The 26,654-nt window shown below is 36.4% G+C and overlaps 4 protein-coding genes and 1 long non-coding RNA gene across 6 annotated transcripts; 3 read left to right on the forward strand and 2 right to left on the reverse strand.

Moving 5' to 3' along the window:
* Positions 1 to 1,279: 1,279 nt before the first annotated feature.
* LOC122007087 (protein sym-1-like) lies at positions 1,280 to 7,154 on the forward strand. Its single transcript, XM_042562858.1, has 7 exons — positions 1,280 to 1,706; positions 4,447 to 4,534; positions 5,295 to 5,389; positions 5,639 to 5,711; positions 5,949 to 6,041; positions 6,133 to 6,219; positions 7,001 to 7,154. The coding sequence occupies exons 1-7, from the start codon at positions 1,315 to 1,317 to the stop codon at positions 7,079 to 7,081; spliced, it is 909 nt and encodes a 302-aa protein (XP_042418792.1). The 5' UTR covers positions 1,280 to 1,314; the 3' UTR covers positions 7,082 to 7,154.
* Positions 7,155 to 7,602: 448 nt separating this feature from the next.
* Positions 7,603 to 8,587, reverse strand: LOC122007088 (18.1 kDa class I heat shock protein-like). The gene is made up of 2 exons (XM_042562859.1): positions 8,103 to 8,587; positions 7,603 to 8,020 (listed from the first exon to the last, which is right to left on the reverse strand). Exons 1-2 carry the CDS (start codon positions 8,368 to 8,370, stop codon positions 7,701 to 7,703), a joined length of 588 nt encoding a protein of 195 aa, XP_042418793.1. The 5' UTR covers positions 8,371 to 8,587; the 3' UTR covers positions 7,603 to 7,700.
* A 1,327-nt stretch (positions 8,588 to 9,914) lies between these two features.
* LOC122007089 (CAP-Gly domain-containing linker protein 1-like) lies at positions 9,915 to 16,740 on the reverse strand. Its single transcript, XM_042562860.1, has 5 exons — positions 16,409 to 16,740; positions 13,108 to 14,962; positions 12,752 to 12,958; positions 12,271 to 12,588; positions 9,915 to 10,503 (listed from the first exon to the last, which is right to left on the reverse strand). Exons 1-4 carry the CDS (start codon positions 16,738 to 16,740, stop codon positions 12,274 to 12,276), a joined length of 2,709 nt encoding a protein of 902 aa, XP_042418794.1. The 3' UTR covers positions 9,915 to 10,503; positions 12,271 to 12,273.
* On the forward strand, positions 10,546 to 17,488 carry LOC122007090. Of its 2 annotated transcripts, none has more exons than XR_006118841.1 (6): positions 10,546 to 10,683; positions 14,398 to 14,613; positions 14,790 to 15,074; positions 16,339 to 16,559; positions 16,662 to 17,052; positions 17,262 to 17,488. It is a non-coding gene; the product is annotated as an uncharacterized LOC122007090 (long non-coding RNA). The 2 variants fall into 2 exon arrangements; XR_006118840.1 differs by having other exon boundaries at positions 16,832 to 17,052.
* Positions 17,489 to 23,356: 5,868 nt separating this feature from the next.
* On the forward strand, positions 23,357 to 25,455 carry LOC122007091 (FHA domain-containing protein At4g14490-like). The gene has a single exon (XM_042562861.1). It carries the CDS (start codon positions 23,485 to 23,487, stop codon positions 24,463 to 24,465), a length of 981 nt encoding a protein of 326 aa, XP_042418795.1. The 5' UTR covers positions 23,357 to 23,484; the 3' UTR covers positions 24,466 to 25,455.
* Positions 25,456 to 26,654: the final 1,199 nt, after the last annotated feature.

Consider the following 26,654-nt stretch of genomic DNA (forward strand, 5'->3'; position numbering starts at 1 on the left):
TGTCAAACTGTTATCGATGACTCCTCGTCCATGACATGTTATATCACATCATCCATAAGACAAAGTCTGGTTGTTGTCATTGCCTTCACCTGAAGTTCTTCTCTCTGATCTCTCCATACTTTCCGATTTTCTTTCTCCTAGCGCCTTCATCGTGCCTTGTTGCACCAACATGTTCTTAACCCTTCTTTGCCATAATCCAAAATTTCCAGTTCCATCAAACTTTACTATATCAAACTTCGTGGAAGTCATCCCCGACATATTGAAAAAATCAACCAAAATCTTGCTCGGATATCAATTGTTGCACAAAGAGGGGGGGCAACACTTCTCAAGCTCTAATGGGGAAGAAGAGGAAGAGAGAAAGAAATCGCATGGAGCAATGCGATAAAGATGCTCAAGAAAGAGAAAGGAAGAAAAAGAAGAAGAGGAAGAAGAATAGTTACCGTAGTTCGGTGGCTTGCCTACTCTATAAAAATGACCGAAACTTTATTAAAAATCTCTCTACACAACAGAATCACATTTAATGATTCTTATTATGCAATAGGTTTATAATGATTAATATAAATAGTATCTAAACTCTAGATCCGATAAAATTATAATAGGTTTCTATTATGAAAAATCACAACAGAATTATATTATGAAAAATTATAACAGAATTCTATTACGAAAAATTTTAATAGATTTTTTTTTTCCATGATGCCCTTCATATTAGCCTTCTTCATCTAAATATTAGTCACCATCATCGGAAGAACTTTTAGTACTATTAATTGAGTTTGATCAAATTACATAATGCTTAATCGAACAACAAATAAGCTCTAGTTATGTGAGTAAATCGTGGCTTGTAAATCATACTTAGATGATTTAATTATGAATTATGCCAAATTCGACATGAATCGTCCCCAATCATAATCGTCACAAGCAACTCGAATGATTATGATCACCAAATGATCTAAACCCACTAACTTATATGTCAAATCTCACTTTCTATTCTTCTTTAAGAGTGAAAGTCCCACGAGAGTACCTTATTTTATATAATTATCCGAGATAAAGAACACTATGTTGGCGTACTGATTTTTAAAAATTAAATTAAATTTCAATATATTAAAACTATTTTATAAAAGTCTATTAATTTATTATTGTATTTGTTACTTGAAAAAAGATTAACAGTTGATTTTTTTTTAAAAAAAAATTGAGGAACGATGGTGTAGTTCACGGGCCCAGTCACGGCCCGTTTAGTTGCCCAATTGGGAAAGCAGCATTAGCTGTCGATTCCACTACCGTCAAAACCTCGACAAAGCCACCGCCTCGTGGTCGATCATGCTTCGCTGCGGCGCGAAAATGGCGGCATTTCTCCCCAATTCCATTCTCGCCGTCCGATCCCTCCCTCGCCGTCCCAAGTCGGTCGCCCAACTCCGTGGCCTGGAGCGGCTCTCTTTGGTCTGCGAGCACCAGAACCTCACCGATGCTCGATTCCCCTGCCGCCCCTTCGTTTCCTCCCCTTGCGTCGGGTTTGGAGGTGCGACCCCTCGTTTTTGTCCCCGGTTTGAGCCGATGGCTCCCGGTTTCGTGCGGTTTCGAGCCGCCTCAGACGGTGGTTCTGGTGGTTCCACCGGCGGTGGTGCTGGGCACGGGGGATGGGGCGACGGAGACTCCCAAGGCGGAGGTGGAAATGATAGAGGCAGTGGGAATGATTGGTCCTTCCTTTCCTGGTAAATGCTGGGGTTTCCCCTTTCCTTTTGTCAGCTCCCTACATTGTTAAACTTACTGTGCTGCTGTTTTTCGTTATTGCTTAGCATCTGTTTTAGACCACCGCAAAGAAATGTGGGGTTGAACTGTTTGCAATCTTTTGTACATATTGAATAAATTTTATTCTATTTTTATTGGACAGTCAGTCAATAAGTCCAACAACATGCCACCAAATTGGACAACCAACAGCTTTTAATTAACTGTATTACGGGTAAATGGATAGTAGAATTTGTATCTTGTACAGTTAATGTTGTGCCTATGGCTGCCATACTGATCAATTCGGCAGCCATTTGCATTACCATCTATCTCTATATAAGGAGGTATATTCAATATCTCAACAAAAGGGTAGTGTAGAGTAAAAGCACTGTCACATTTTAAACGTTGCTCAAGCTTTGATGTTTGAAGCAAACTTTCCTATAAAGTATTCAGATAGTGTATTCTAGAGGCAACTATTTGATTAATCAATCTAACAAGATTTTGATTGGTAGAAGTTCACACGAGATCCTGATTAGGAAAAAAAAAGTTAATTATGAATATAAGCATCTAAGTATTTGGTCGTTTATATTATGTCTAAAGGCAACCAAAAAATGGTGACTAATTTGATGAAAAGGGAAGTGTGTGTTCCTTGGGTATCCTTATGCCCAAAAGAGTTGAAAGTGTTTAGATTCGAAAACACAGGAAATCTTCGTGGCAAAGGATGTTATATTTAGAGAGTCAGGGTTCCCTTTGCATGGAGTAAGATATTTAGAAATCAGAAATTCCAATTCAAATGATAGGCGGAGTTGAACGAAAAATGTAGTGACAAGCCTGATTGAAATTAGAATGCAGAAAGGAGCACAAAAACAGAAGAAGTTTGAAGAGGAAAAAGTCAATATAGCCTAAAAATAAAGGCACAATCTATCAACATAATGCATTATGATGAGTAGATAATTAGGCCCCAAAGAGTACAAAGACCGCCAAAACGTTTGGAAGATCATATTTGTTACACCATCACTCTTTCTTGGGCAATCCAGTCCTCCTCGGCACAAGTTCAGGTGTGCTTTATCCTATATGTCTTGTAATAAATTATATCATCTTATAAAGCTTTTGTTGTTGCCATTGACTCAAACAATAAGTCAGCATTCAAGACCCACGATGGAGAGAGACAATATTTGCAGACATACAATCTATAGAAGACAATGAGACATGAATGGTTGAAGACTTACCAATTGGTAAGAAACCTATAGGATGCTGCTAGGTATATACAATCAATAGAAAGGTTGATGGGAGCGTTGAAGATAAGAGTCAATTGATTGGTAAAGGATTCATGCAAAAGAAGTGTGGATTTCCTCTAGCTGCTAAAATGACAACACTGTGATGTTAATGAAAGACTGGGCTCTTCATCAATTAGATGCTAACAATGCACTCTTACATTGAGACTTGGTTACATGGAGCTACTATTAGAGTTCCAACCTACTAACCTGATTAAAGCGTGTCGTCTAAGAAAATCTTTGTATGAGATAAAGAAAGTTTTTTGAAATTGGTTTGAAAATTTCACTTTTGCAGTCAAGGATTATAACTTCAATCAAGCAGACTTCAAGTGGCCAATGCCAGACTATTCCTTGCTTATAACTCAAAAGGTGATGAAGTTTATGTTGATGACCTTATTCATGCAGGAAATAGTTTGGCTTCTTTATCCAATTTTAAATGGTTTTCAAGGCATTTTAAGATTAGAGATCTTCGGTTACTGAAGTAGTTCCACGGTATTGAGGTAGCAAGACAAAAATCTGCTATTTTTCCAGAATACACTGTGTTGGGCTCAAATCCAGTTGGCCTCCCAATGCTGGAAATGTTTTATCTTAATTCTTGCAAGCTCTACGAAAGGCATTGGAATGGCACAATGTGAATCTAGATATTTGAAGAAGAATCTAAGACAAGGAATCTTACATTAGAAATCAACCTCCGTCAACCTTGTTACCTTTTTGTGACTTAGACTGGACAAATTGTCTATCGGCTCATGATTTTTGTCAGTTTCTTCATCATTTTTGGAGAATGTTGTATCTCTTGGCAGACCAAGAAATAGATGACCATCACAAGATTTTTAATAGAGGCAGAACATTGGTCAAATGACAGTAGCAACAAGTGAGCTATTATGGATTAAAAGCTTATTGATGGACTTGGAGTTGATCACTCGCAATCAATGTGCCTTTATTGTGATAACAAAAACGTTCTCCACGTTGCAACCAATCTCTTGTTTCATGAACTAACAAAACGCATCAAAATTAATTCTCTTTGTTAGAGAGCATGTTCAATGCTGGGCCATTGCAATACGTCAGATCTCAACCAAATATCATGCTCCCAACTTCAAGCAAGTATTGGACAACCAATCATCAAGTTCGACAACAAACCACCAAGTTGGAAAACCAACTGCCTGCTCGTAGCTTGATTAATTTTATCATTAGCTAAATGAATTGTACAATTTGCATGTTGTATAGTTGAAGTCATACCTATGCTTGCCATATTGAGTATGGTAACCATTTACACTACATCTAGCTCTATATAAGGAGGTAGATTAATCTGTTAATCTTCCATCCTTCCACTTTCATCTTCCATTGTTTTCTTTTTTTTCCTCTTCAAATTAAAATTTACAATTTTTGTTTGAGTAACATTTGAGTCTTATCATTGTGTAATGGTAATGTTGATAAAATCTGTTGCTTCATGCAGGTACTTGACAGCTCTTGATAAGCATCCAGTGATTACAAAGGCAATAACATCTGCACTTCTAACCCTAGTCGGAGATTTGATTTGCCAGGTTCCTTCCATCCTCCATGGGTTATTAATTTTAAATAATGTTTTTTTTTTCATATGTGCTAGGCTTATTGATTTAGATTGGTTAAAGTGAAACTAACAAGATGATTAAGACTGAATTTGTCTTCATGAGTAAATCCTCAAGAATAATCTACGACTGCTTCCATTATGTTATTGCTTGTAAATATTGCTATTTTTTTTTTTCATTTTGGATCTTTTAAATCATTCCCACAGTAAGTACATGTATCTTTATTTTTTATTTTGGCTCTTTTAAATCATCCACAATAGGTCCATGTATCTTTATTTTTATTTTGGCTATTTTTAAACCATCCTCAGTCGGTCCATACATTATTATTTTTTTATTTTGGTTCTTTAAATCATTCCCGCATGAGATCCGGGCCATTGCTTGTCTTTCTTCGATAAAAAATTCATTCTCTTCAACTATGAATTCTTGTTTGTGCTTCATTTTTATTCTTCCCTCATGGTTCAAGCGTGGGAACATATATTCTCCATAACTGAACATTACCACTGTAGGTCCATGTATTATTATTTTTTATTTTAGTTCTATAAATCATTCCCACATTAGATCCAGGCCATTGTTTGTCTTTCGATAACAAATTCATTCTCTTCAACTATGAATTCTTGGTTGTGCTTCATTTATCTTCTTTCCTCATGGTTCAAGTGTGGGAACATAAATTTTCCATAACTGAACATTAATGCATCTCTCTCACCTGTACTTAATTGTCATTTCTTGGATTTTCCAGCTTTTAATTGATCAGGTGCTGAAGTTGGATTGGAAACGAACAATCGTCTTCACTTTCTTGGGACTGGTATTAGTGGGTCCCACATTGCACTTCTGGTAAATATATGAACTTATGCTTTCTCTGTAACGCTGTCAATATATTGGTACATTGTGTGGTTGGTCTGGATGAAGTCCCATGTTTAAATCGTGTCAGTGCTCAAGCATGCAGTTTGTAAGGGTGAATCTCTGTTTGAGGCCTGCCTTTTACCGGAATGGAGCGTGCTCAACTTGAATTTGCCAGCCTCTTATCCATACATTGTGCTTTTTATGCTCAAAAGATTCATGCATGCTCCAATTCTATTGCAGGTACTTGTATCTGAGCAAATTGGTTACACTTTCTGGAGCATCGGGTGCCTTTTCACGTCTTCTGCTGGACCAGGTATTTCTTTTTTCCTTTCTTATGTACTTGACCAAGCATTTCCATTCTGCTGGCCTAGGTATCTCTATTCACGTACCGAATAGACAAGGGATATTGCCTTAATATACTTCTTGTTGTGGTATTTGTAAATTTCATCTTGAATGGCTTTTTATCAAGTCTGATGTTTTTTGTTGCATTGTGGTTTTACAATTTTCCTCTTGCTCTGTTTCTTGATGTCTTACTAAATCTTCGGTGCAGTTTATCTTCTCTCCCATCTTCATAGGAGTTTTCCTTAGTTCAGTTGTTGCCTTAGAAGGAAGACCTTCCCAAATAAAGCTCAAACTTCAACAGGTATTTTTTTTTCTTTTTCCAAAAAATAAACGTATTTGATGAAATCTACAAGCTGAAGCTTACTCTTTCCTGCTTTCACTGATATTTGCAGGAGTGGTTTTCAGCAGTGATAGCAAATTGGCAGTTGTGGTTACCTTTCCAATTCCTTAATTTCCGGTTTGTTCCACAAAATTTTCAGGTGTGGTAAATTCCTATTAATTGTATAGCTGTCAAAAACCCTAATGTGTTTCTTTGTGGAGAAAAGGTGGGGGGATGAAAGAGGCTCTAGGTTTTTCTCTTTGTTTCTTTGGAAAGAAAACAAGGGAGGGTAAGAAAGGAGTGAAAAATATTCTCCCACTTTCTTCACTTTGGCTTTTTCTCAAATCAGGCAAAAAGTCACTACAACAGACTGTGGCTGTGTTTTATGGTATTTAGTATAGTATTTCTATTCATTTTTATGTTATTAAAAACCAAAATTTCTAATTTTACTTTCTTTCAAGAAGATGATGGGAAAAAAGTTTGATTGTTTCTTTCCCCACAAAGGAAACAACATGAGGGAACCACTCTATCATCTCTTCTATCCATTTTCTTTTCTCAGATATTTTTTTAGTTTCCATTTTCTTTCCTCAGTTATCTTTTTAGTTTCCATTTTCTTTCCTCAGTTATCTTTTTAGTTTCCATTTTCAATCAATCCTAAGAAACACAGCCTAAAGGATTTGAATCATTATAAATCAGCTGTCATATTCAATTTTTGACTTTCCATATTTTATCAGGGAAAGTTTTTCTCTATTTAATAATGTTATTCATGTTGCTCTATTGTTTATAAAGATTGAATGTGACTTATTTTTTTTACCAAAAAATTGGATTTGTATCCGAGATTTATAAATTCCTTTGCTTCTTCATTTATTTTTTAGTTCATTTCTTATTGCTTCTTCATTTATTCTTAATTCATTTCTTAATCTGACGACTTCTAATGGCAGGTTCTAGCTGCGAACTTTGTGGCTCTTGCATGGAATGTAATTTTGTCATTTAAAGCGCATAAAGAAATTGTGCTGAAATAGATAATATCTGTTTCTGGGTTTCATTGTAATATTTCAACAAATAGACTTATTACAAAACTTGATTTTAGATTAAGGCGTTGTTGAAAATGTGAGATATGTCAAAAGAGGAGATAGGCGGCCTTCTGTTTTCCAATATTGAAAAGAAAAGTAGGTAGAGAGAATAAGTTGCAAAATAAGTTAAACTTTGTCAAACTGTCGATTATTTATGGTCAGTTGATGAATATCTCCCTTTTAAATTTTATACAAAGTCTATATCACTAAAAAATTTTAAATTACAGTCCCTGACCATGATGACTATTATCTAAAGTTATATATTCTCAATGAAGGCTTGTGAATATTGATGGCTAATTGTTTTAAATTTATAGGTTTCAGTTGGTTTTGTGAATATGTTGACTCATTTTTAGTCGAAATTAACGATCACCGCTCGCAGTTAACCTGACAGGCTGATACCATTTTATGCTTCAGTTAGGGTTTAGGGTACGATGACCTTTTTGTAATTTCGCAATGAAGCAAAGACAAGATACAGCTAGCAGCTTTTTTATCGTTTATTTACTACAAAAACTCAACACATCAGTTCACACATGCAGATACAGGCACACAGACGAGTAAAAACGGAGTTTCACATTTCGGTCTTCATGGAGGAGGCCTTCATCTCCTCCCCGCCCTTCTGTTCCAGGATGTTCACTGCCCTCGGCTGCTTCTTCTTCTCCACGGCCAGCTTGGGCACCGTCACTCGCAGCACACCATCCTCCAGGTGCGCCTTCACGTTATCCATGTCGGCATTCGCAGGAAGCCGGAACTGCCGCCAGAACTTCCCGGCGGTCCTCTCCACCCGGTGCCACCTCTCGCCCTCCACCTCCTTCTCCTCCTTCCTCTCTCCCGAGATCCGCAGCACCCGGTTCTCGTCCACCTCCATCTTCATGTCCTCCTTCTTCACCCCTGCATTCATTCGTTCGTTAACCACATTTCACATTAGGATCAGAACTAACATTGTCACGCACTGCTAATGAATGGCACGAACCAGGCACATCGAGGGAGAGGATGTGGGCTTCCGGGGTCTCCTTCCAGTCGACGCGGGCAAGGTTGAGCATCTCGTCGGCGGCCTTATAGGTGGAGACGGGGAAGGGGGTGTGCTCCAGGATGTGGAAGGGGTCCAAGTCGCCGGCGGTGGGGAACATCGCATCCCACAGCCCTCTCGTGTAGGGGATCAGCGCGGTGGCCGGAGCAGAGGAGAATCCCAAGAGCAGAGCAGCGAAGAAGAGCACAATGCGCGGCGAGGACCTCATCATATCAATGGCGGATGTTGGCTGATGATTCGAGAGAGCGCCGGTAGCGGACTACGGAAACGATCGAAGCGCCTTTGCGACTGGGGGTGGAGATCGATAGGGTTTATATAGAGGAGGGATCGAAGAGAGGGGAGGTTTCGAGAGGGATCGGGAAGGTTGCTGATTCATCGAATTGGGGAAATGGGAAGAGGAGTCTGGGAGCTTCCGAGGGGAAGGAGATGGAATTTCTGACGTGGCTATTCTGGAATGTCCGCATGCATGCCGACTCATGCTGCGCTTACCGTCGCGGAGAGAGAGAAAGGAAATGGGTTTTTAACATCAGCCGGTTAGCCGGTTTGGTCCGCTTGCACTACTAATATCATTTTTGACGACCGATCGCCTTCACGGGCTGAATCGAATTGGCGGATAATAAAATTGTCGAGTCAGGTTCGAATGGGTTGCACTAATGCGGTCGCACAAGGTGACACTGCTCGGTCGCAAGCCGAGGACACCATTGCATGTCCGTGGATGGTGGTTCCTTTGATCGTGTCCGTACGAGCACTGTTTCCTTCCCTTCTCTGTTTGTCGATTATTAATTTTTTAAGGTTTAGTATTTTAAAGTTTCGGATTTATGTTTTTTTAATACCAATTATTAATTTTTAAATATATATATATATATATATAAAAGTTATAATTGATAAAAAAAATATATAAACTCTAAATTCTAAATCTTAGACCTTAAAAAATTGATATTATATATATTTTTAAATTCTCGTGCAATACTTTTGAACCCTATTGAACTTTAATGCCTTTGAGGCATGTTGCCTTCGCTGGATCAAGTTATTATGCACACTTAAACACAAGTTACAAGTTCTGCAGCTCATGTGTGTACGCTACACATCTTAACACATATTTAAAATATATATGCAAAATCTAATTTAAATTTTTATTCAAAATATTAATATTCAAGTTAAATTTAAAAATTTAGACCGTACTATCACTATCAAATGAACAACACTTCAATCATTGTCATAGTTGGTCGAGTCTCCATAGCTGACACCTCCCCTTCTGGAGAATTTTTTCAACATCAATGGCTAATTAATGACAGTTGAAAAGTAGTAATTAGAGAATATAATAATAATAATATTCTTAATTATTTTTTAATGAAAAAGTATTTTTTTAAAAATAATAATAATAATATCTCATTGTATTTTTTTTCTAGAGAATTTTTTTATTTCAACGTTGTTGTAACGGTGTAAAAGTAAATCATTTATTTTTTAAATTCAATTTAATCAAAAATAATATATATATATATATAATAATTTTAATGATATATTTTACCATGAAATAATTTTGATTAAATTTAAATAATATTGACGAGCGGATAAATTCTTTATATATATAGTGCTTTTATCCGGTTAAACTAATTTATTTAAGACATTATAGTAGATATTTTATAACTGTTATAATAATATTAAACTAAAAAACAAAATAAAATATTTATTTTAATAAAATTATAATTCAGGGAGGGATCTTTTTATTTTTACTATGTTTTTTTTTAGCCTCGGCATCGCATTCGCAGATAGAAGCGCTGAGCAGTCGTCGAAGCAACAGAGCTCCTCAGATCTGCCACCTTCTGCAGTCGTCGAAGCAACGGAGCTCCTCGGATCTGTTATCTTCTGCAGCCGTCGAAGCAACAAAGCTCCATCGCCCGCATTGATCGTCCCCGCCACCCAGAATCGACTTCCTTCACCGTTCGCGATGATCAGTCTGCTCCACCGCCCCCCACTTCTGCTAGATCGCTGCCTCCGCCGACTTGGATCTCAATCTCAACCCTCGCGCCGCTGTGGTCACTCCCTCGTCGTCCTCCTCCTCCTTTGTAACCGCAGACTCTCAAAAATCTATCATCGGCGGCTTATCCCACATCTTTTCGGCCTCTTCCGGTACGCATGCCACCGATCTTGGTTCCTTTCGACCTTGATAGGCGATCTTCTTCCCCCACATCTAGGAGCAGCAAATCGGGTACGCCCTGAATTGATAGTTGCCTCTGGTGGGAGGTCAGCACCTGGATCTCCAGCAAATCCTACCTCCATGCCAACTGGCCTTCCTTCCTCGTCAGCAACGATCTGGGCCTTCTTGTAGAAAAACCTAGAATTCCTGCCAAATTATGAGTTAGTTATCTAATCAATCCTCACCCACACCGATCGATCAACCTAAGCACAACACTGCTCGCCTCGCCAGAACACTCATTGGAGCTTGAAGCCTGTATGACAATGTCTTCCACGATGAATACAAAGAACGGCCAAACCTCCAAAAAGAAGTTTTCTTCAGCATGAGGTAACTAGACTTAATATGCCATTGCTACTTAGATTTCTAAGTGCTAAAGTGCTCATTTTGTTCCTCATTGTGATTCTTGTAATTCTAAAGTCTTTGTAGAGTAGAATAGTGGTTTCAGTAGATGATAGATTTACTTAATTGTGAATATTTGAATCAACCATAAATTTGATATGTGGCATGTTTATTTAATTTAGCATTAAATTTTTATTTAAAAGGGATATTTAATATTATGAAAATCTTTCCTTGCAGTATTTCACTTTATAGGATGAGAATAAATTCAACAGTATGCATACAAATTCAATATTAGGATGAGAATAAGTTACCTTTTATATATTTCACTTCTTATAGGATTTTAACTATTTCATTCTCTATCAATTTCATTCCATAAATCAAATTCAACATTGTGTACAAAGAGAGGAGAAACATTTAGTGATCCTTATATAATCATATGGTCACAAATACATTTAATATTTTTACATTTTAAATTAGTGGTGCATGGATAAATATTTAGTAGCACTGTGATACAATTTGATATTACCTACATAATCATCTTTGTTGCATCAACAAGTTTAAAAAAAACAAAATATTACTTTTAGGATTTATATACGAATTTACTTAAACTTCATGTGTGAATAAAGAAATCACTCTTCACAATGGGTGTCACACCTTCTAAGTTAATTGCATTACACCTTCAAATTGTGAGTGCAAGATATGTGCATTGACTCTTATAACATTAGAATTGTTAGATCAAGGAGAGACTATAAATACAATTTTTGTTCTTAAAAGAAACGAGAAATAAAATGTTTATACACAGGCAAGTTTGATAAATTTCATTTCCTAGGGACTATATGACAACATGAGAAAAACAAGAGTCAATGGACTAAAAGGGCTATAACCTATGAAAAAAACATGCCATCAATCTGAGCAAAATTTAATAAATTGGAGTTCCACATGCAGTGGACCGCTGCTCTGTTTCATCTGCCCATGTTTTTTTTTTGTTGACTACATCACCCAAATTTTATATAGCTTATAGTTATCTTCTTCATCACTTTCTCTTTGAAAGTGTCTTCCTTTTGTTTATCTAGCCTTGCAATCCCAACACTAGTTATTTACTTAATTGGCTTCCCCACATGTTTGCAAGCAAATGATTCATGAAAAATTCAAATAAAATAACTGGAGAAAGAAATTAATTAAAATGTTTTCCCTTTTAACTAGAACTTGCAGAATAAATCTAGTTTCTTTTTGTTTTATGGAACAACAAGCTAAATGAATGTTTACCTCTTCACAATAACTTTTATTTCAGCTGTAGCTGAATAGACAAAATTATGATCTATCTCTGCTCAAAATTTTATTTCAAGAGGCAAAAGAACTGAATGAAATTAGATTAAATCTTATAGGATCTGTCTTCTGTACCATGAGGGAGAACTTGGCACTTATGATGGAAAAGAAATTGAAGACATTTAGCAGTGAGAAGAGTAAGTTGGCAAAGAAAAAGTTGATTGGATCATTAACCAAGTAAATCTACTATACAATAAATACTATAGAGATCCTAAGTGTCAAGAGGACTAATGGGGGGAGAAGACTTACTGCTCATTCCAGTGAAAATTCTTTCACTGTTCTAGGACTACAGGTGATGTCAAATGGCTTTGAAAGGCTATCTCTCAAGATAGAGATTTGGCCCTCCTTTGTAAGAATGTTTTCGTCAAGTTCCTCAATCTTCTTTTGTAGAGAACAAACTTCATAATTAAGATGCATAATGCTCTCTTTTGAACTCTTTACTTCCTCCCACATATGGTTTCTCTCCTCGGTTACCTTCAATAACATATTCCGGGCAGCGGTTAGTTCTTTTGTGCACTCTTGATGGTCATTCTCAAGCTGTTTGATCCGTTCATCTTTCTGCATCAACTGTTTATGGATATTCAAACTAGTCAATAGATGGATTGTGAATTTTATGCGCAATCTCTTAACTGTTATAGTCGATAAGAAATCAGGGATTAGGTGCAGGATAAATACAAGATACATATGATAAAGAAATACAGGCCCAAAATCTCTAAGAAATGAGCCATACCTTGAGCTCCATATTAGTTGTCTTGTGGGAGAGACAGGAGACTTCATCCTGCATCCTCTGAATCTCTGTCTGGAGGACATCATGAAGCCTTATTGAAGAAGCCAAATCTGCTTCCAGTCGCTCGATTTCCAGTGCATTTGAGTGCAGCCTCTCCCTTAGTAATCTAGTCAAAATGACCTCTGACTTCAATCTGATTTCTAATTCATCCTATAAAAGGAAATACAGCATCAGTGATTCGAGGATCTTAGCAATAGCATTGACCACCTTTGCTCAAAAGGAATTATAGTCGATGAACGCAGATCTGCATCCACTTCAATATATATTACTAGTGTCATTTGGTTGAATTTGAATATTACCTTTGGCTGCTTGGGCATGTCACCTTCTGAGCTTTGTGACTGGCATACCATTGCATATAAATCTGACTTCTCATCCAGAACTCCCACGATAGTTTGTAGGCTTGTTCTTAAATATTCATGTCTTGCACGTAAACTCTGGCTTCTAATTCTATATTCGACAAAAGGATAACCATGTTCAAATTGTTTGCCCCTAAGGAGTTCTAATAGGTTGTCATTGAAGTGATTAAAATCATTCACTAAGGACAAACTGTCTGTTTGCAAGCAATCTACTCGAGCATGAAGCTCCTGATCCAGCTTAATTGATGAGAATTGGCCTCCATTTCCAACAGCCTGTAGACGATTCAATAAGGCAATGTTCTCTTGCCTGAGTGTCTCCAGTTCATACCGGCAAGTCTTTAACTCTTTTCTTAAATTTTGTTCAATACCTGTCAACCTTATCTGCTCCATCTGTAACCGATTTAACTGATCATTTCTTTCTGTCAAATTATTCTCAAAAGCATCACTATAACCTTGCCTCAAGCCATCAATAGTCCTTTCTTGCTCATTGCATGTTCTTTCAAAGCGCACAACCAGTCTTTGCAACTCTTTGTACTCTCTGTCTTTCTCATTGAAGCATCTTTCGATACAATCCCGTTCCTTTTCGGTTGCATCTAAACAGTCCTTAATCTCTAGCAAAGCTTTCTCAAGATTTTTATTCTCGGCTCCAAGTTTCTCCACGTTGGCAGTTAAATTAGTTACTTCCATTTCTAAATTCAATTTCCTACTTTTATTATCACCATCAGTGCCTTTGAGAGAAGATATTTCCCTCTGATAAGAAGCATTTTGCTCTGCTAGATGAACCACTTGTTCCTGTAGCCTCTGTTTTTCTAACTGAATCATCTCAAACTTCATCGACCAGTCACTTGAACTTCTCTCCAGTTCTTTCCTTAAATTAAATTGAAGTTGAATCTTCTCCCTCTCCAACCTCCGACTTAGTGTTTTCAGCTCTAATTTGGCTTGCCTTAAATGCCTTTTTGCAGCATATCTTTCTGCAAGTCTGCACTTTAGTTGTGCTGAGAGGTCCAATGCCAAATACTTCCTGTCTTCTTGGATATCCCTAATAGTTTGGAAGAGCGAAGACACATGTGACTCACTTTTGTTGAGTTCTTCGAGGTCAAAATATTCCTCACTAAGGAGCTCAATCATCTTTTCAATGTCGTTCAATTTCTCAAGTAATTCTTCATCTGTATCTTGTTGATCAGAGCTATTGTCCATGATTCTTTTTTTGACAAAGCAGTCATATTTTTCCAGGTCCTGAGCAAAAGAATCCATGTAAATATCCTCAACTGTTGCACTGCTGTCGGAGTCGTAGTCTGGGAAATTCATGGATAATTTTCCAGAAAATGCATGCGACGATTTCTTGTTACCCTCTTTTGTGTGTCTCCACGAGGATGCAAGACCAGAATCACCTCTCATGCAATTTTGTTTGGAAGAGTCATGAAAGGAATCATTCACCTCCCTCAATGAGTAAGTTCTTACATCCTCTTTATTGTACATAATTGAAGAGAGTGCTGTAGATTGGACATCGTGCAACCTTACTGCACTTTGATATGCTCTATTATCTTCGGAGAAATGGATTCCAGATTCAGACAAGCATTTTTCAGTTTGTCTCCCCGCTTTAACTTCCTGATTACCTCCATCAGAGTGCTGGTCAAGAAATTCATTCCTTTCTTGGAATCGCGATTGTTGAGACACATTGCATCTTGACAAAATCGGAGAGCAGCAAGAAGAATTTTCCGATGAAACTTCAGGATTCTTTGAAGACCCAGGAGAACCCTGTTTATGAACAGCATGGGAACGCAAAGGTCGATGGCAGCTGAATCAGAAAGCAAGAAAAATTAGAATATCTTTACCACAAGAAGAAAACTCTCAAGCATCAACATTCGACTGGAACTTTCCCATCTGGTTCAGAAATTAACGACAGGAAGGTAAAATTATAGCATGCACAATCATAGTGTGAACAATAGCTCATGAATGCATTAATCTCTCTCTCTCTCTCTCTCACACACACACAAGTGACAATCTGGACTCCACAGATCATCCGAGTTGGTAAGTGGTGGCATGCTTGCCACATGAGATTCCAAGTCGAACCGTAGGACTGTCAGGATGTAAATCCCTGGACCCTGTGCACCTTATCCCACCACCACTTGCCCACTCGGCTGTTGTAATTTACCTCCCTCGTGATGACCTGGGGTCGGATGTGACGGGGGCGCTGGGGGCGAGCGATTTCGTCTTTTGCCACATAAATGACAATCTCAACAACATCTCTCCTCATGTATAAATTGGAAGACCCATAAGCTAACACAATCCTCATCTATTTTGGTGGACGGATTAACTTTTTTTTATATAAAAAAATCTAACTTGAACCCAAATACAACCTAAAACCTCTAAACCTGATCAATCCGAATAACCTAATTAATTTTACTTTTTTGCTATTTTCCCAATAAGTTTTTTTTACTTTTATCTTAATTCTACATTATTATTATTATTATTATTATTATTATATTAACATTGATATTCATATATATATATATATAACCATCTTAATTTTTAAAATAAAATTTGAATTAACCTAAAAAAAAATTCACTAAATCCTAAACTCGGGTCAACTTGAACTCGACTCGAAAATCTTCAATCTAAAAACCCTCTAGCCTGAATTCGATCCGAACTTGAAAATCCCCAATCCTAACTTGATATTTTTTGGGTCGACTTGGATTGGCGGATTCAATTCATTTTTGACATCCCTACTAGAGGCTCCTTCAAGACTGCCTCATGTGATCTAGTAGGAAAATAAATCACAAGGGACTTCGTCAAGCAAAATGACTTTTTGCATGGGTTCAAGTGACCCGCGATGCATTTCACACACGGTAAATATCAATTTTGTCAACCCGTGGGATCAAAGCTAACACAACCCTGATATTCTAGATAGGTGAATCTTAACTCCTAATATGTTGGAATATCTATCTCTGTAATCACAAACATCAACCAACTACAAAAAGCTTCAACTACTCACCTTTAAAACCCTTGAAACATGAAAGCGTTTACCTAAGATGCCATCAAGTAAATGTAGTAATTGGTAACAATTTGTGCAAAAACAGACAAGAAAGATCAGTTCACAAACATGCAGCATATGCCAATCATTAATCGGGTTATATAAGCATCAATGAATATATTTGAATTTTTGTATTCCAGAGTACTTTGCACTTTGCATGTGGATCGAAGAACAGAATGAACACAGTAGTAATAGAGTTCTTGAACTTACTGCACTTGGCAACTAGATGCTTGATGTGGTGAGTTGCCACAACTGGCGACTGGTCTGCACAGATCACTCAAAGAAACAAGGTTCCCCTCTCTGAAGTCGTCGTTCATGGCACCGAAAGAAAACGAATGGCTTCTTCGAACAAGTACTCGAGGTGAGTCTTCATTTTCTGGATATCGACTGGGATCTTTCGCAATGTCTTTTACAGTCAGAGAACAATCACAGGCCTTCTCACTGCATCCCAACTTCTTGTCAGAACATGAAGGAGGTGTTTGTAGAGAAGTGCCACTTGCATCCCTTGACCCCAGAGATTTAAATGAAAAAAGCCTCTTCATTTACAAAGTTCTATTTGATTTCACTCCTGCAAGGCATAGAATTGTTTGTTTTAGGACTTCTCATTGTTATTACGTTTGAATTCACTCTCAGGCCCAAACAGTCAGAGTCCTAAAACAAAAGAAAGGACAAGAATTAGATTGAGATAACAAAGGGATGTTAAGCATCTTACAGACTAAGCTTAACAGAATGGTGCATAAAGATCAATTTGAAGAGACATCAAAGTGCAGGAGATACAAGGATTTGTTAGTCCAAAGAACAATTACAAGAATTTGTTAGTCAAGTTTGAGGCAGCAGAAAAATAAACTACAAAGGTAATTTTTGTCTCAGTTTGACATTTGACAAGCATAGATCACATTCGCACACGAGTTAACTAGTTTTATTAGTGTAATTTAGGACCTCAATTTACACTTCATGTGTTCATATTCATAATATTTTCAAATTGTGATTTAATATGAACTATTAAGTCAATTTCATCCCTTGTTCACTTTTCCAACACTAACAACTCTTGATCCAATTACAGTCAATTCGATCTTCAACAAAGAAAAGGAAGACTAATTCAAGCAAGCAAGCAAAAAGAGAATTCCTTTCATTCTGAAAAATTAGGCAAACCAAAGAGAAAAACCGCCTGCGCAAAGAGCAAACTTTTGGCGAGGATTGGAAGAGGAGAGGAAGAAAGCTAATCTACCGCACTCAACCTCTCTACTGCTTTCGAATCACTCGGAGAGAGGAAAGCGAAGCGAATTACCGGTTGAGCGGGCCTCCGGCGATCTGGAACCGAAAGGAAATCGTAGAAGATGGAGAGGAAGAGGAGAAGTCGAATACGGAACTGCTCTCGAAGGATTGAAACCCCGAGGAAGACGTCACTCGCCGCCGCGGCCACGAGCGAGCGAGAGAGAGAGAGAGAGAGAGGCAGAGAGACAGAGAAGACCGAGGGAGTTAACGGCGGCGTCGAGGATGCTGCCACCCAGTTGATTCGGAACGGAACCAAGTGGGACGGTATTTTACGAAAATGCCCCTGCTCGTCCACTTTCCTCCCAAAAAAAAAATGTGGATTAGGTACTAGTTAAGCGGATTTAAAAACTAAATTTAAAATTCTAGGGAGTTAGGTGTTAAATGGTTAGAGATGCTCGCACCCAACCCAACAGCGAAATTTTCTAGACCAAGTCTCAAACAAATCACACCTAACCCAACACACGACTCACACCTAAACTCGGTCCTGTCTAATTGAGCTATGTTTATTTTACAAAAATGCCCTTGTTAGTTTTAAAGGCCAAATTAGTAACTTTCAAATAATACAAACATTAATTAGTGACAAAAAAATTTTATTCTTAAAATAATATTTATCAACCATTAATTAATGAAAAACATTTTATCAGATCGTCTCAAAAGTGCTTGTAATTGTTGTAATTACATATACTTTTTGGGAAGGGGAGGGCCTTTAGGTACATAAATAATTATAATATTCCTTCATCGCCATAAATAATTATCGTTAGTGTTTGGTTTGTTCTACCTACATCACTCAACATCCAATCAATATTGCAAATGAATTATTATTATGAAGAACACAAACCCTAAAAAACCTTTGTTAACTTTTAAATATTTTATGTGGTATAAATATTTGGAAATTTAGTTGAAATGAAAGTGTTAAGTAAAGGCGAAAAGGAAGCATGCAAATAGGAACAAAGAAGAGTTGAGAAGTCCACAAAGAGTGTGACATTTTAGGTCAAACGTACCAATGAGACTATTAGTTTGCATCACATCATGTTTGATATAACCTATTGAATATCATAGTCTCATTAATAGCCTTTGTATTGTTTCCCATTTTGTGATTATTATTTATCAACCGAAATGCTGCCTCGGGTGGTATAACCTCTCGCTTTTGATGACATGTCATTCGTTGTCGATGACTTGGAGGATGGCTCACTATCGATTGGGCACCTTGGAAAGATGATAGATGTTGATAGGAATAATTGTGAATGAGGAAAAGAGGCGACGATGGATGTAAGTAAAGTTAGAAGGGAGGAACGCAAACTATGAACTATGAGTGAAGAGAAATAAAAGGAGGTGTTGCCAATGCTCAATGAGGAGGAGGAAGAAGAGTAGAGAGGAGAAGGTGATGTGAATGATTGAGAGAAGAGGAGGAAGAAGAGGATAAAGATGGAGGTAAGGTTATCGACGCCAACACTAGAGATAATTAAAGAGGGGCAAAGTGAACGGGACATTAAGTAAAATGAATTTTACAAAAGTATCTATAACAGTGATTGGCATTGAACAACAATAACAAATTCCAAAATATGTTACTATATAACTACATATATCATAGATCCCTTACAAACATTAACTTTCTTCAAAGCATGATTAATCTATTCTATTAATTTCCTCATAATTTCTTTTACAATGCACATTTAATTTGTTATAACATCATGATAATAATATCATAATGTTATTATGATTAATGTCTTCATATAGTTCCACCAATTAGTTATGACATATTATTCCGAAACTATGATCTTTGTCCTAACAATCTTTTTCTTAGGTCGAAATCTACTTTCTAACTTGATACAACATATAACGAATCATCACAAAAAATTTATATTTTAATTATTTCAATTTAGTTTTCTTAGTCTTCTAAACTTGAATTATAGAAAATATTATATTAAATTGTTTGCATGCACATGTCTATTTTTTATAAAAAAAACACATTTAATATAATACAAAAAAACTAAACTAGCACCCATAAATCATTCATAAAAAAATTAAGAAAAAAAATCAATACATGATAAACATGAAAAATAAAATAAAAATAATTCCATTTTTAATCGGTTAGTATGTGTTTTTCATGCATATCGTTGTTTTATTCTTCTTCTTTATTATCTTCCAATTTGATTTGACCTTTTACCATCCTTCGGTTGGGTTGGACCACCCGCATTATCTACTTTTTTTCTTTTATTTATTTTTCATATGTACCTAATTTTGTGTATAAATATCTTTATTATTATTATTTTTAAAAATAGATAATTATACTTATAATATTATTACTTATTCGCTCTTTAAAATGGATCAGAGTAATTCAAAAATATTTTTCTATTTAAATGAATTCCAAATAATCTAAATTAAAGATTCTTCAGTACTTGGGTTAGAATTCGGGCTTGGCCCAACAATTGTCGGCCCATTAAAATATCGCACTATTCTTTTTCAATAATCATTCGTGGTATAATTGTGAATATTTTAAAAGAATGATGATTTAATTATATGGTCGAATGATCCTGATTTAATGAGGAGTTATTGAATGAACAACTGATCATCATCAATATGTTGATTATCAATTATTAATTAATGTTGCGATTAAGAAGATTTTGGATTGTTTCATTTTTTTTTCATATTAGATTTAGAAGGCAATAATATGCTTCTTCTTTTACTTGTCTTTTGGATTGTTTTTGTCCCCGGTTTCATCTTCTAGGGGCGTTAGCGAACTAGCTAACTCACTGATATGTCTTTTAGGTAATTGTTTCCGATATGGATTGACAATACGATAATGTTATTGGAGGTAAGGTTAACAAGAGAGTTAGATGTTCTTTTGAAGACAATATTGTGATTATAATTATCGATAATTGTCTTTCAAAACATAATAACTTTTGCTTAAAATTACAAGGATTCTGCATACTAAATAGCTTGTAGAGAATGAGTTATACGTATTTAGTGTTATCTGTAAGTATCTCAGGTTAATTTTGATATTGATTAGTCGAATTAAGTTACACTATGTATATTTGATACTTTATGTTTGAGTGTGTAGGGTCTTAGGAATACAAGAAGGTGAGCGGAAAAATGTAATGAGCAAGAAAGATGACACGGGAAGGGAGTCAACGAGTTCAGTGCATCTGAGGGGCGAGGAGCTATAGAAAAGAACACCGGTGGAGCGAAAAGGATGAGTGAAGCTCATCCAAGAGATGAGAAGCCGGAAGAAAGTTTGTTTGAGGAGAAGATTGGAGTTAGGTTCGGGTGAGCTCAACTCCGGACGACCGGAACATTACCCAAGCCAACGAAGTCCAAAGATGATCAACTTAGAAATTAACCATTCAAGGTGCCTCCAATTGACTAGAGGTGCCCTAAAGACTTGAAGCCTTGAGGTGCCTTAGTTGGCTTGAGACGCCTCAAATGCCCAGAGAAGTCGTCACGGATGGGACTTGTGGCGCCTTCGATGTTCGAGGCACTTCAAATGAATTTGGAGCCGTTGCCGCAAAGATAAGAAGCATAGTCCACATCAGCCAAACTGAGGTGTCTCCGATTGAACTTAGGCACCTACGTCAGAACTGAGACATCTCTCATGAACCTAGGTGTCTCTGTTCAAACAAATCACCTGAACATTGACAAACTTCATCCTATTGGCCCAGTCAACTGATACGCCCTGAATTGTCACGTCAGCGAAACAGATACTTTGACCAATGAACTATAAATAAGTTCATTGTAAATAAGTTCATTGTAAGCTTTCAACCGCTATAAGGGGTTTCTCCTGCTCTGATCTCTATTGAAGGAATTTTTTTAATAAACTTTCTATAATTTATAAATAAGTAAATCCTTAGGCCCCTATTTTCTTTATATTATTTATTTATAATTAATTAGTATATTCTTACTAAAACTAAGCTAATAAGAAAATTATAATTCTAAATTATAGATTATTCATCCGCTCTAATTGGTTCATCAATCCTAACACTATCTTAATTTCGATCGCGCCAATTGACTTAGTTTGAAGTCCTAACTCATCATTCCTTTCGACGGTTTGGTTGCTCAACGATTGAAATTGCTATGGTGTTGGTATTCTAGGTTAGTCGAATGAGCTTGCGAAGTAGCCACATGGGTCATCAATTGACCCTCTTGGGTCGTGCCTCATTTTCATAGGAGCCCTTATAATTTTGCATATTATTTTTTTTAATGAAAAATTTAAAAAAATAAGGACCAAAATGAAATTACTCTGGTATATATTGAACAATGAACTAAAACTTAAGAGTGTTAGAAGCAATGAATCATATGAAAGAAAGATAGATAGCATTGGATGATATTAAACAAAGCAATCGGCTTATCGTGAGAAGAAATTAAAAAATTATCCGGTGGCAATCGTCGGCTCCGACGGCGGCAACTGCACAGCAGAGAATGCGACGACGAAGGTGGCGGTGACGAGGAGAGCCTAATAATGAAGCTTGTCCATTGTGTCGCCGGAGATTCGAGTTGCTCTCTTTCTCTGCTCTGCTCTGTTTGTGTATATAACTATAACTAAAACTGGAAAAAGCCAGCGATGGCATTAATCAACGGTGTCCAACTACCAAGTTTTACATTTACTTGGAAAAAAAAGAGGGAGAGAATCTACTTGTATTGAAATTTTGCATTTAAAAGGGTTTAGTTTGTTAGGATAAAATTTATTACATTCTAATACTTTTTTTTTAAAAAAAAAAACAAAAACACTAAAGCACGAATACCCTTTCCTTTATATTTTATCAGTTTACTTGAACTAAATAGACTAAACAGCTACTCGATCAGATATCCATTATTAAATCATAGCCAAATACACAAGGCGGTCGCAAAATCATGACTAGACGAGCATGATCATGAAATTACAATCAAGTGGGTATAATTTTGTAGCCGCTTAGCTAGTACAATGTATACTTAATCTGTTAAAAAATATTTATATTGTAGTAAATATGATTTCATAATTGTTACAGTGCAAATTTAACTTGCTCACTTAACATTTATGTTATAGCAATTACGAAATTGTAACTGCTACACATATTATAGTAATTACAATTTCATAACTACTATAATACACCCGAACTATTCATAATATAGATAAAAAATTTATATGAGAGATAATAATAAGAATAATACGAAGAGCAAGAGAGTACATTTAATTAGAAGAGACTCCGATTAAAAAACTAAAGACATCAACAATACTTATTTTTTAATCTTTTTATTTCTCTTTTTCCTCTATGTCATCATAAATTAAGATGCTAAGTTAGAATTTTCAAACTTAAGGTGCGTTTGGTTTATTTGTATTTTTATTTTATTTTCTAGAAAATCATATTTTCTCGTTTTTTAGAAAATAATTTTTCTATAATTTTTGTTTTCTTAAAAAATACTATCTCTTTTTCTTAAAAATGAAAATGAAAAATACAAATCAAACATGTTTTTTTTAAATTTTCTCAACAAATAAAAATAAGAAATAACATAAAAAAATATAAACTAATCTCGTCTCTTTCTTCAATTTTAGTAGTACTTCCTAAGTGACATGTCTTTGAAGATTTGTAAAAAATAATAATGATGTGTATTTTTTTTTACATTATTAAATAATTAAAATTTGATCCGTCAAATATATACATGCATACATATAAAATATCAGATATTTTAGTAATATCATATATATATATATATATATATATATATATATATATATATATATATATATATATATATATATATTAATTATCTATATATAACTACATATATTATAATTGAAAAGATAAATACACTTAGCTAGTCAAATTTTTACCAACAAAATTTACTTTTTTTTCCCCATATTTTCTACCCGAAAGATCGTCCGTCCCTCTATCCAACTTCGGATAAACAGAGCAGACCTAGAGCCGATAAGTGGAGATGACTCAGCAACATTTCAAAACTCAAATTTTCATTCCCCGCCTCTCCTCCTCGTCTCTTCGTCGTCGCCGACGCAGTAGGGTTAGGGTTTCTCGCTTCCGATGGAGCTCCCCTCTCTCCGATTGACTGTGGAGAAGGGCCCAAAGAAGGGTGAGACGTTCGAATGCAAGGCCGCCGCCGTCGCCCGTGTCGGCCGCATCATCAAGGGAAACAACCTCGCCGTCCGCGACCCCGGCGTCTCCCAGAAGCACCTCACCTTCCAGTTCCAACACGAAGCTTCCTCTTGGTCAGTCTCCGATCTCGGCACCTCCAACGGCACCTTCGTCAACGGTTTCCAGATCCCGCCCTCTTCTCCGTTTCCCGTCTCGGACGGCGATACCATCAAGATCGGCGAGTTCACCGCCATCTCTGTTAAGGTCCTCGCTTCGGAAGGGCCGCAAGTGGGTGATTTCTGTGTAGAAGAAGAGGAGAGGAGTGAGGTAGGCCGGAAGAGAAGGAGAGGGGCCCGGAAGGTCGCGCCTTCCCTCCCGGTCGTAGAGGAGTTGGTAGCTGATGTGACGAATGGGAATAAAGATCGAAAGGGTAGAGGAAGGCCGAAGAAGGGTACTTCTGCTTCTGCAAGCGTGAACAAAGATGAGGATTTGCAACCCCTGGTCGTGGAGAAAATCGTTGAAGTGGAGGTCCCTCTTGAAAAGCCTAGGACAAGGGGTAGAAGGCCTGCTACAAGATATACTGCTAAGGCTTCTAAGGATGAGAATGAAGTGGTCAAGTCTCATGATTCAGATAAGCATCCTGATTCCAAAGATGTTGAAGCTGTAGAAGCAGTTGAAGCAGAGAAGGTGGTGGTGGTGGAAGGTGATATTACTGAGAAAACAGCAAGTGCTGGAGAAAGAGAAGAATTAGCAAAAGAGGAAGAAGAAGAAGTGGATTTGGACAAAATGACATTAGGCCAATGGTTTGCTCGAATGGAGAAGGTGTTGCCTCTGATGATTAATGATATGGCAGAGGAGGCTATTGCAAATTTGAGGGAGACAGCACGGCGCTTTGATGAATTCATAGAAATGAGTTCCACTTCTCAATAAGTACAGATATGTTAAATTTCAGTTGTTTTGCTTTAAAATATCTAAAAATTAGTGAGCCTTTCCTCTAGTTTCTAAATTCGCCGTTATATTATCGCTAGAAATCTAGGAAATTAGTGATTATGATGGCATGGAAGTCTAGTCCAAGAGAAACCTTTTGTAGAACTATTTTGCATTTTCAAATCTTTTGAAATACATGGGAGCCACTCTCCTTTCATCTAATATTGCTTATCAATATATACACTTGAATAGATTTTTATACAAAATGTATAGATGTGAAAAATGAAGTAGAGTTTTGTTTTTGCAAGTATGTGAATATATCTGTGAAAATGTTAGGGTGAGTTTGATAGCTCAGAGATGTTCAAGATTGCCTATTGTTCATTTATTATATTTGATAGCCTGCAGTAGAGTTGCCTACTGGCTTATAGAGTTGTTAAGTGATTGGAAAAGTAGAGATGATTCTATGTGCATTATTTTACCATCACGCTATATGGCTTACTAATCACTGCATTAGAGATGAATACTTCAGTCGCATGTTCAGCACGCTCTATATTTTGCTTGATCAATATGATTTTCTTTGTGGTTGATTCTTTTGAACTGGTTGGATGGAATTGTCTGCTTTACTATTGTGTTTGACATGCTGACATGGATGATCAACTTAGTCTGATGGTTCTGATTGGTTTCAGATTCAACAATCTAACTGACCCAAGCAAACTGCTCATTTTATTTAATTTAGAGAAAAAAGGGATCTCGAAGATCTTTTTCCCTTGTATTTCTCTAAAATTGTTTCAACTTATATATATATATATATATATATATAGAGAGAGAGAGAGAGAGAGAGAATTTTGTTATCCTGCGCGACGCCACAGTGCGCGACTGTACGCACCGCGTAAGATAACAACTGTTTTTTTTTTTTTTAAATTTATGAATTAAAAAATAAAAAATAAAATTTTTTTTTAAGAGTTTATTTATAGGGTTCAGGCTTTGGTTATAGTGTTAAAGTTATTTTTTTTTTAGATTTTACCTTTAGGGTTTAGGCTTCCCAATTAGGTTATAGTGTTTGATTTTAAAATAAAATTAATTTAAGTATTTATTGAGTATTGTAATATGTTGAGGGGATATATTAAGGTATTAAAAATTTATATAAGGAAATGTTAAATTTTTTAATTGTTTTTTTAAATTTAAAATATTAAAAAAATCAAAAAAAAAAAAAAAACCGAGCGATCTCCTGCGCGCGCGCACAGTCGCGCACTGTGCGAGCGCGCAGGAGATCACTCCTATATATATATAGTGTCATTTCCAATGTCTCTGTATGACATCTGATTAATTCTGAGAAATATAATCATGTAGCAGTCTTGCATACATGGTAATGAACTATTTATTATTAATTGATCATTTGTTTGTTTGTTTAGACAATTTTCCTTTTGTAAATTCATCATTGTATTACTTTGTTTATTATATAACATTTTGATAACTGTTATACCTTTGGCTTATTTGTAATATGCAAATTATTATTAATTTATTTTTCCAGCACTGACATTAGGCACTTCCTCTTCATCTACCGTTATTCTATTAGGGCATGTTTGGTTCACTTGAATTCCTATTTTATTCCCCATTAGTTCTGAAGGTATGAGCAAGAAACATGGGTCGTCCTGATCGAATTTGAGGTGATCAAAGGGATAGGTATGACCAGTTCCATGGTAGATCACCATGCACTTTTTGAATTCTAGTTCTGCTGTTTTGATAAAATTTTGATCTGAATTTCAGTTTCGGTGTACGAGTCACTCCCTTGATGTTTAGATTTGTGAATTCAATTTTAGATTTGGCGAACAGATTTGGAGAACAGATTTGGAGAACAGATTTGATGAATTCCATGTTCAGATTTAGAGCATGTTTTGTTCATTTCCAGTGTACTACTATTGCCACTGCAATTGGTTAGAGAAGTTAACTCGACTCTGGTGATAACACACATGCTCTGTTTGAGTTCCACTGATAGAGTTAGAGCATGCCATGTGAGAGATTGTTGTTAACATATTTTTTGTTGGTCGGAAGGATGGCCAAAGGCCTTTATTTACAGCTTCTATACATTAGCATCTGTAAATGCTTGTAACTAGTTGAGACTTTTGACAAACACACACCCATCACCTTGCAGGCTGAATACCATAATGTTTTCACACATTTGTCGGCTAAAG

Source organism: Zingiber officinale, chromosome 7B, assembly GCF_018446385.1.
Source record: "Zingiber officinale cultivar Zhangliang chromosome 7B, Zo_v1.1, whole genome shotgun sequence".
Classification (NCBI taxonomy): Eukaryota; Viridiplantae; Streptophyta; class Magnoliopsida; order Zingiberales; family Zingiberaceae; genus Zingiber; species Zingiber officinale.

What these genes read in the sequence shown, in the direction of transcription:
- LOC122007087 (XM_042562858.1), top strand. Translation starts at nt 1,315, where the DNA reads ATGCTTCGCTGCGGCGCGAAAATGGCGGCATTTCTCCCCAATTCCATT. An exon ending in GATTGGTCCTTCCTTTCCTG is followed by an intron (nt 1,707 to 4,446) that starts GTAAATGCTGGG and finishes TGCTTCATGCAG; the next exon opens with GTACTTGACAGCTCTTGATA. An exon ending in TCGGAGATTTGATTTGCCAG is followed by an intron (nt 4,535 to 5,294) that starts GTTCCTTCCATC and finishes TGGATTTTCCAG; the next exon opens with CTTTTAATTGATCAGGTGCT.
- LOC122007088 (XM_042562859.1), bottom strand. Translation starts at nt 8,370, where the DNA reads ATGATGAGGTCCTCGCCGCGCATTGTGCTCTTCTTCGCTGCTCTGCTC. An exon ending in CCTCTCCCTCGATGTGCCTG is followed by an intron (nt 8,021 to 8,102) that starts GTTCGTGCCATT and finishes GAATGAATGCAG; the next exon opens with GGGTGAAGAAGGAGGACATG.
- LOC122007089 (XM_042562860.1), bottom strand. Translation starts at nt 16,740, where the DNA reads ATGAAGAGGCTTTTTTCATTTAAATCTCTGGGGTCAAGGGATGCAAGT. An exon ending in GCATCTAGTTGCCAAGTGCA is followed by an intron (nt 14,963 to 16,408) that starts GTAAGTTCAAGA and finishes TTTCTGATTCAG; the next exon opens with CTGCCATCGACCTTTGCGTT. An exon ending in ACATGCCCAAGCAGCCAAAG is followed by an intron (nt 12,959 to 13,107) that starts GTAATATTCAAA and finishes TTCCTTTTATAG; the next exon opens with GATGAATTAGAAATCAGATT.
- LOC122007091 (XM_042562861.1), top strand. Translation starts at nt 23,485, where the DNA reads ATGGAGCTCCCCTCTCTCCGATTGACTGTGGAGAAGGGCCCAAAGAAG.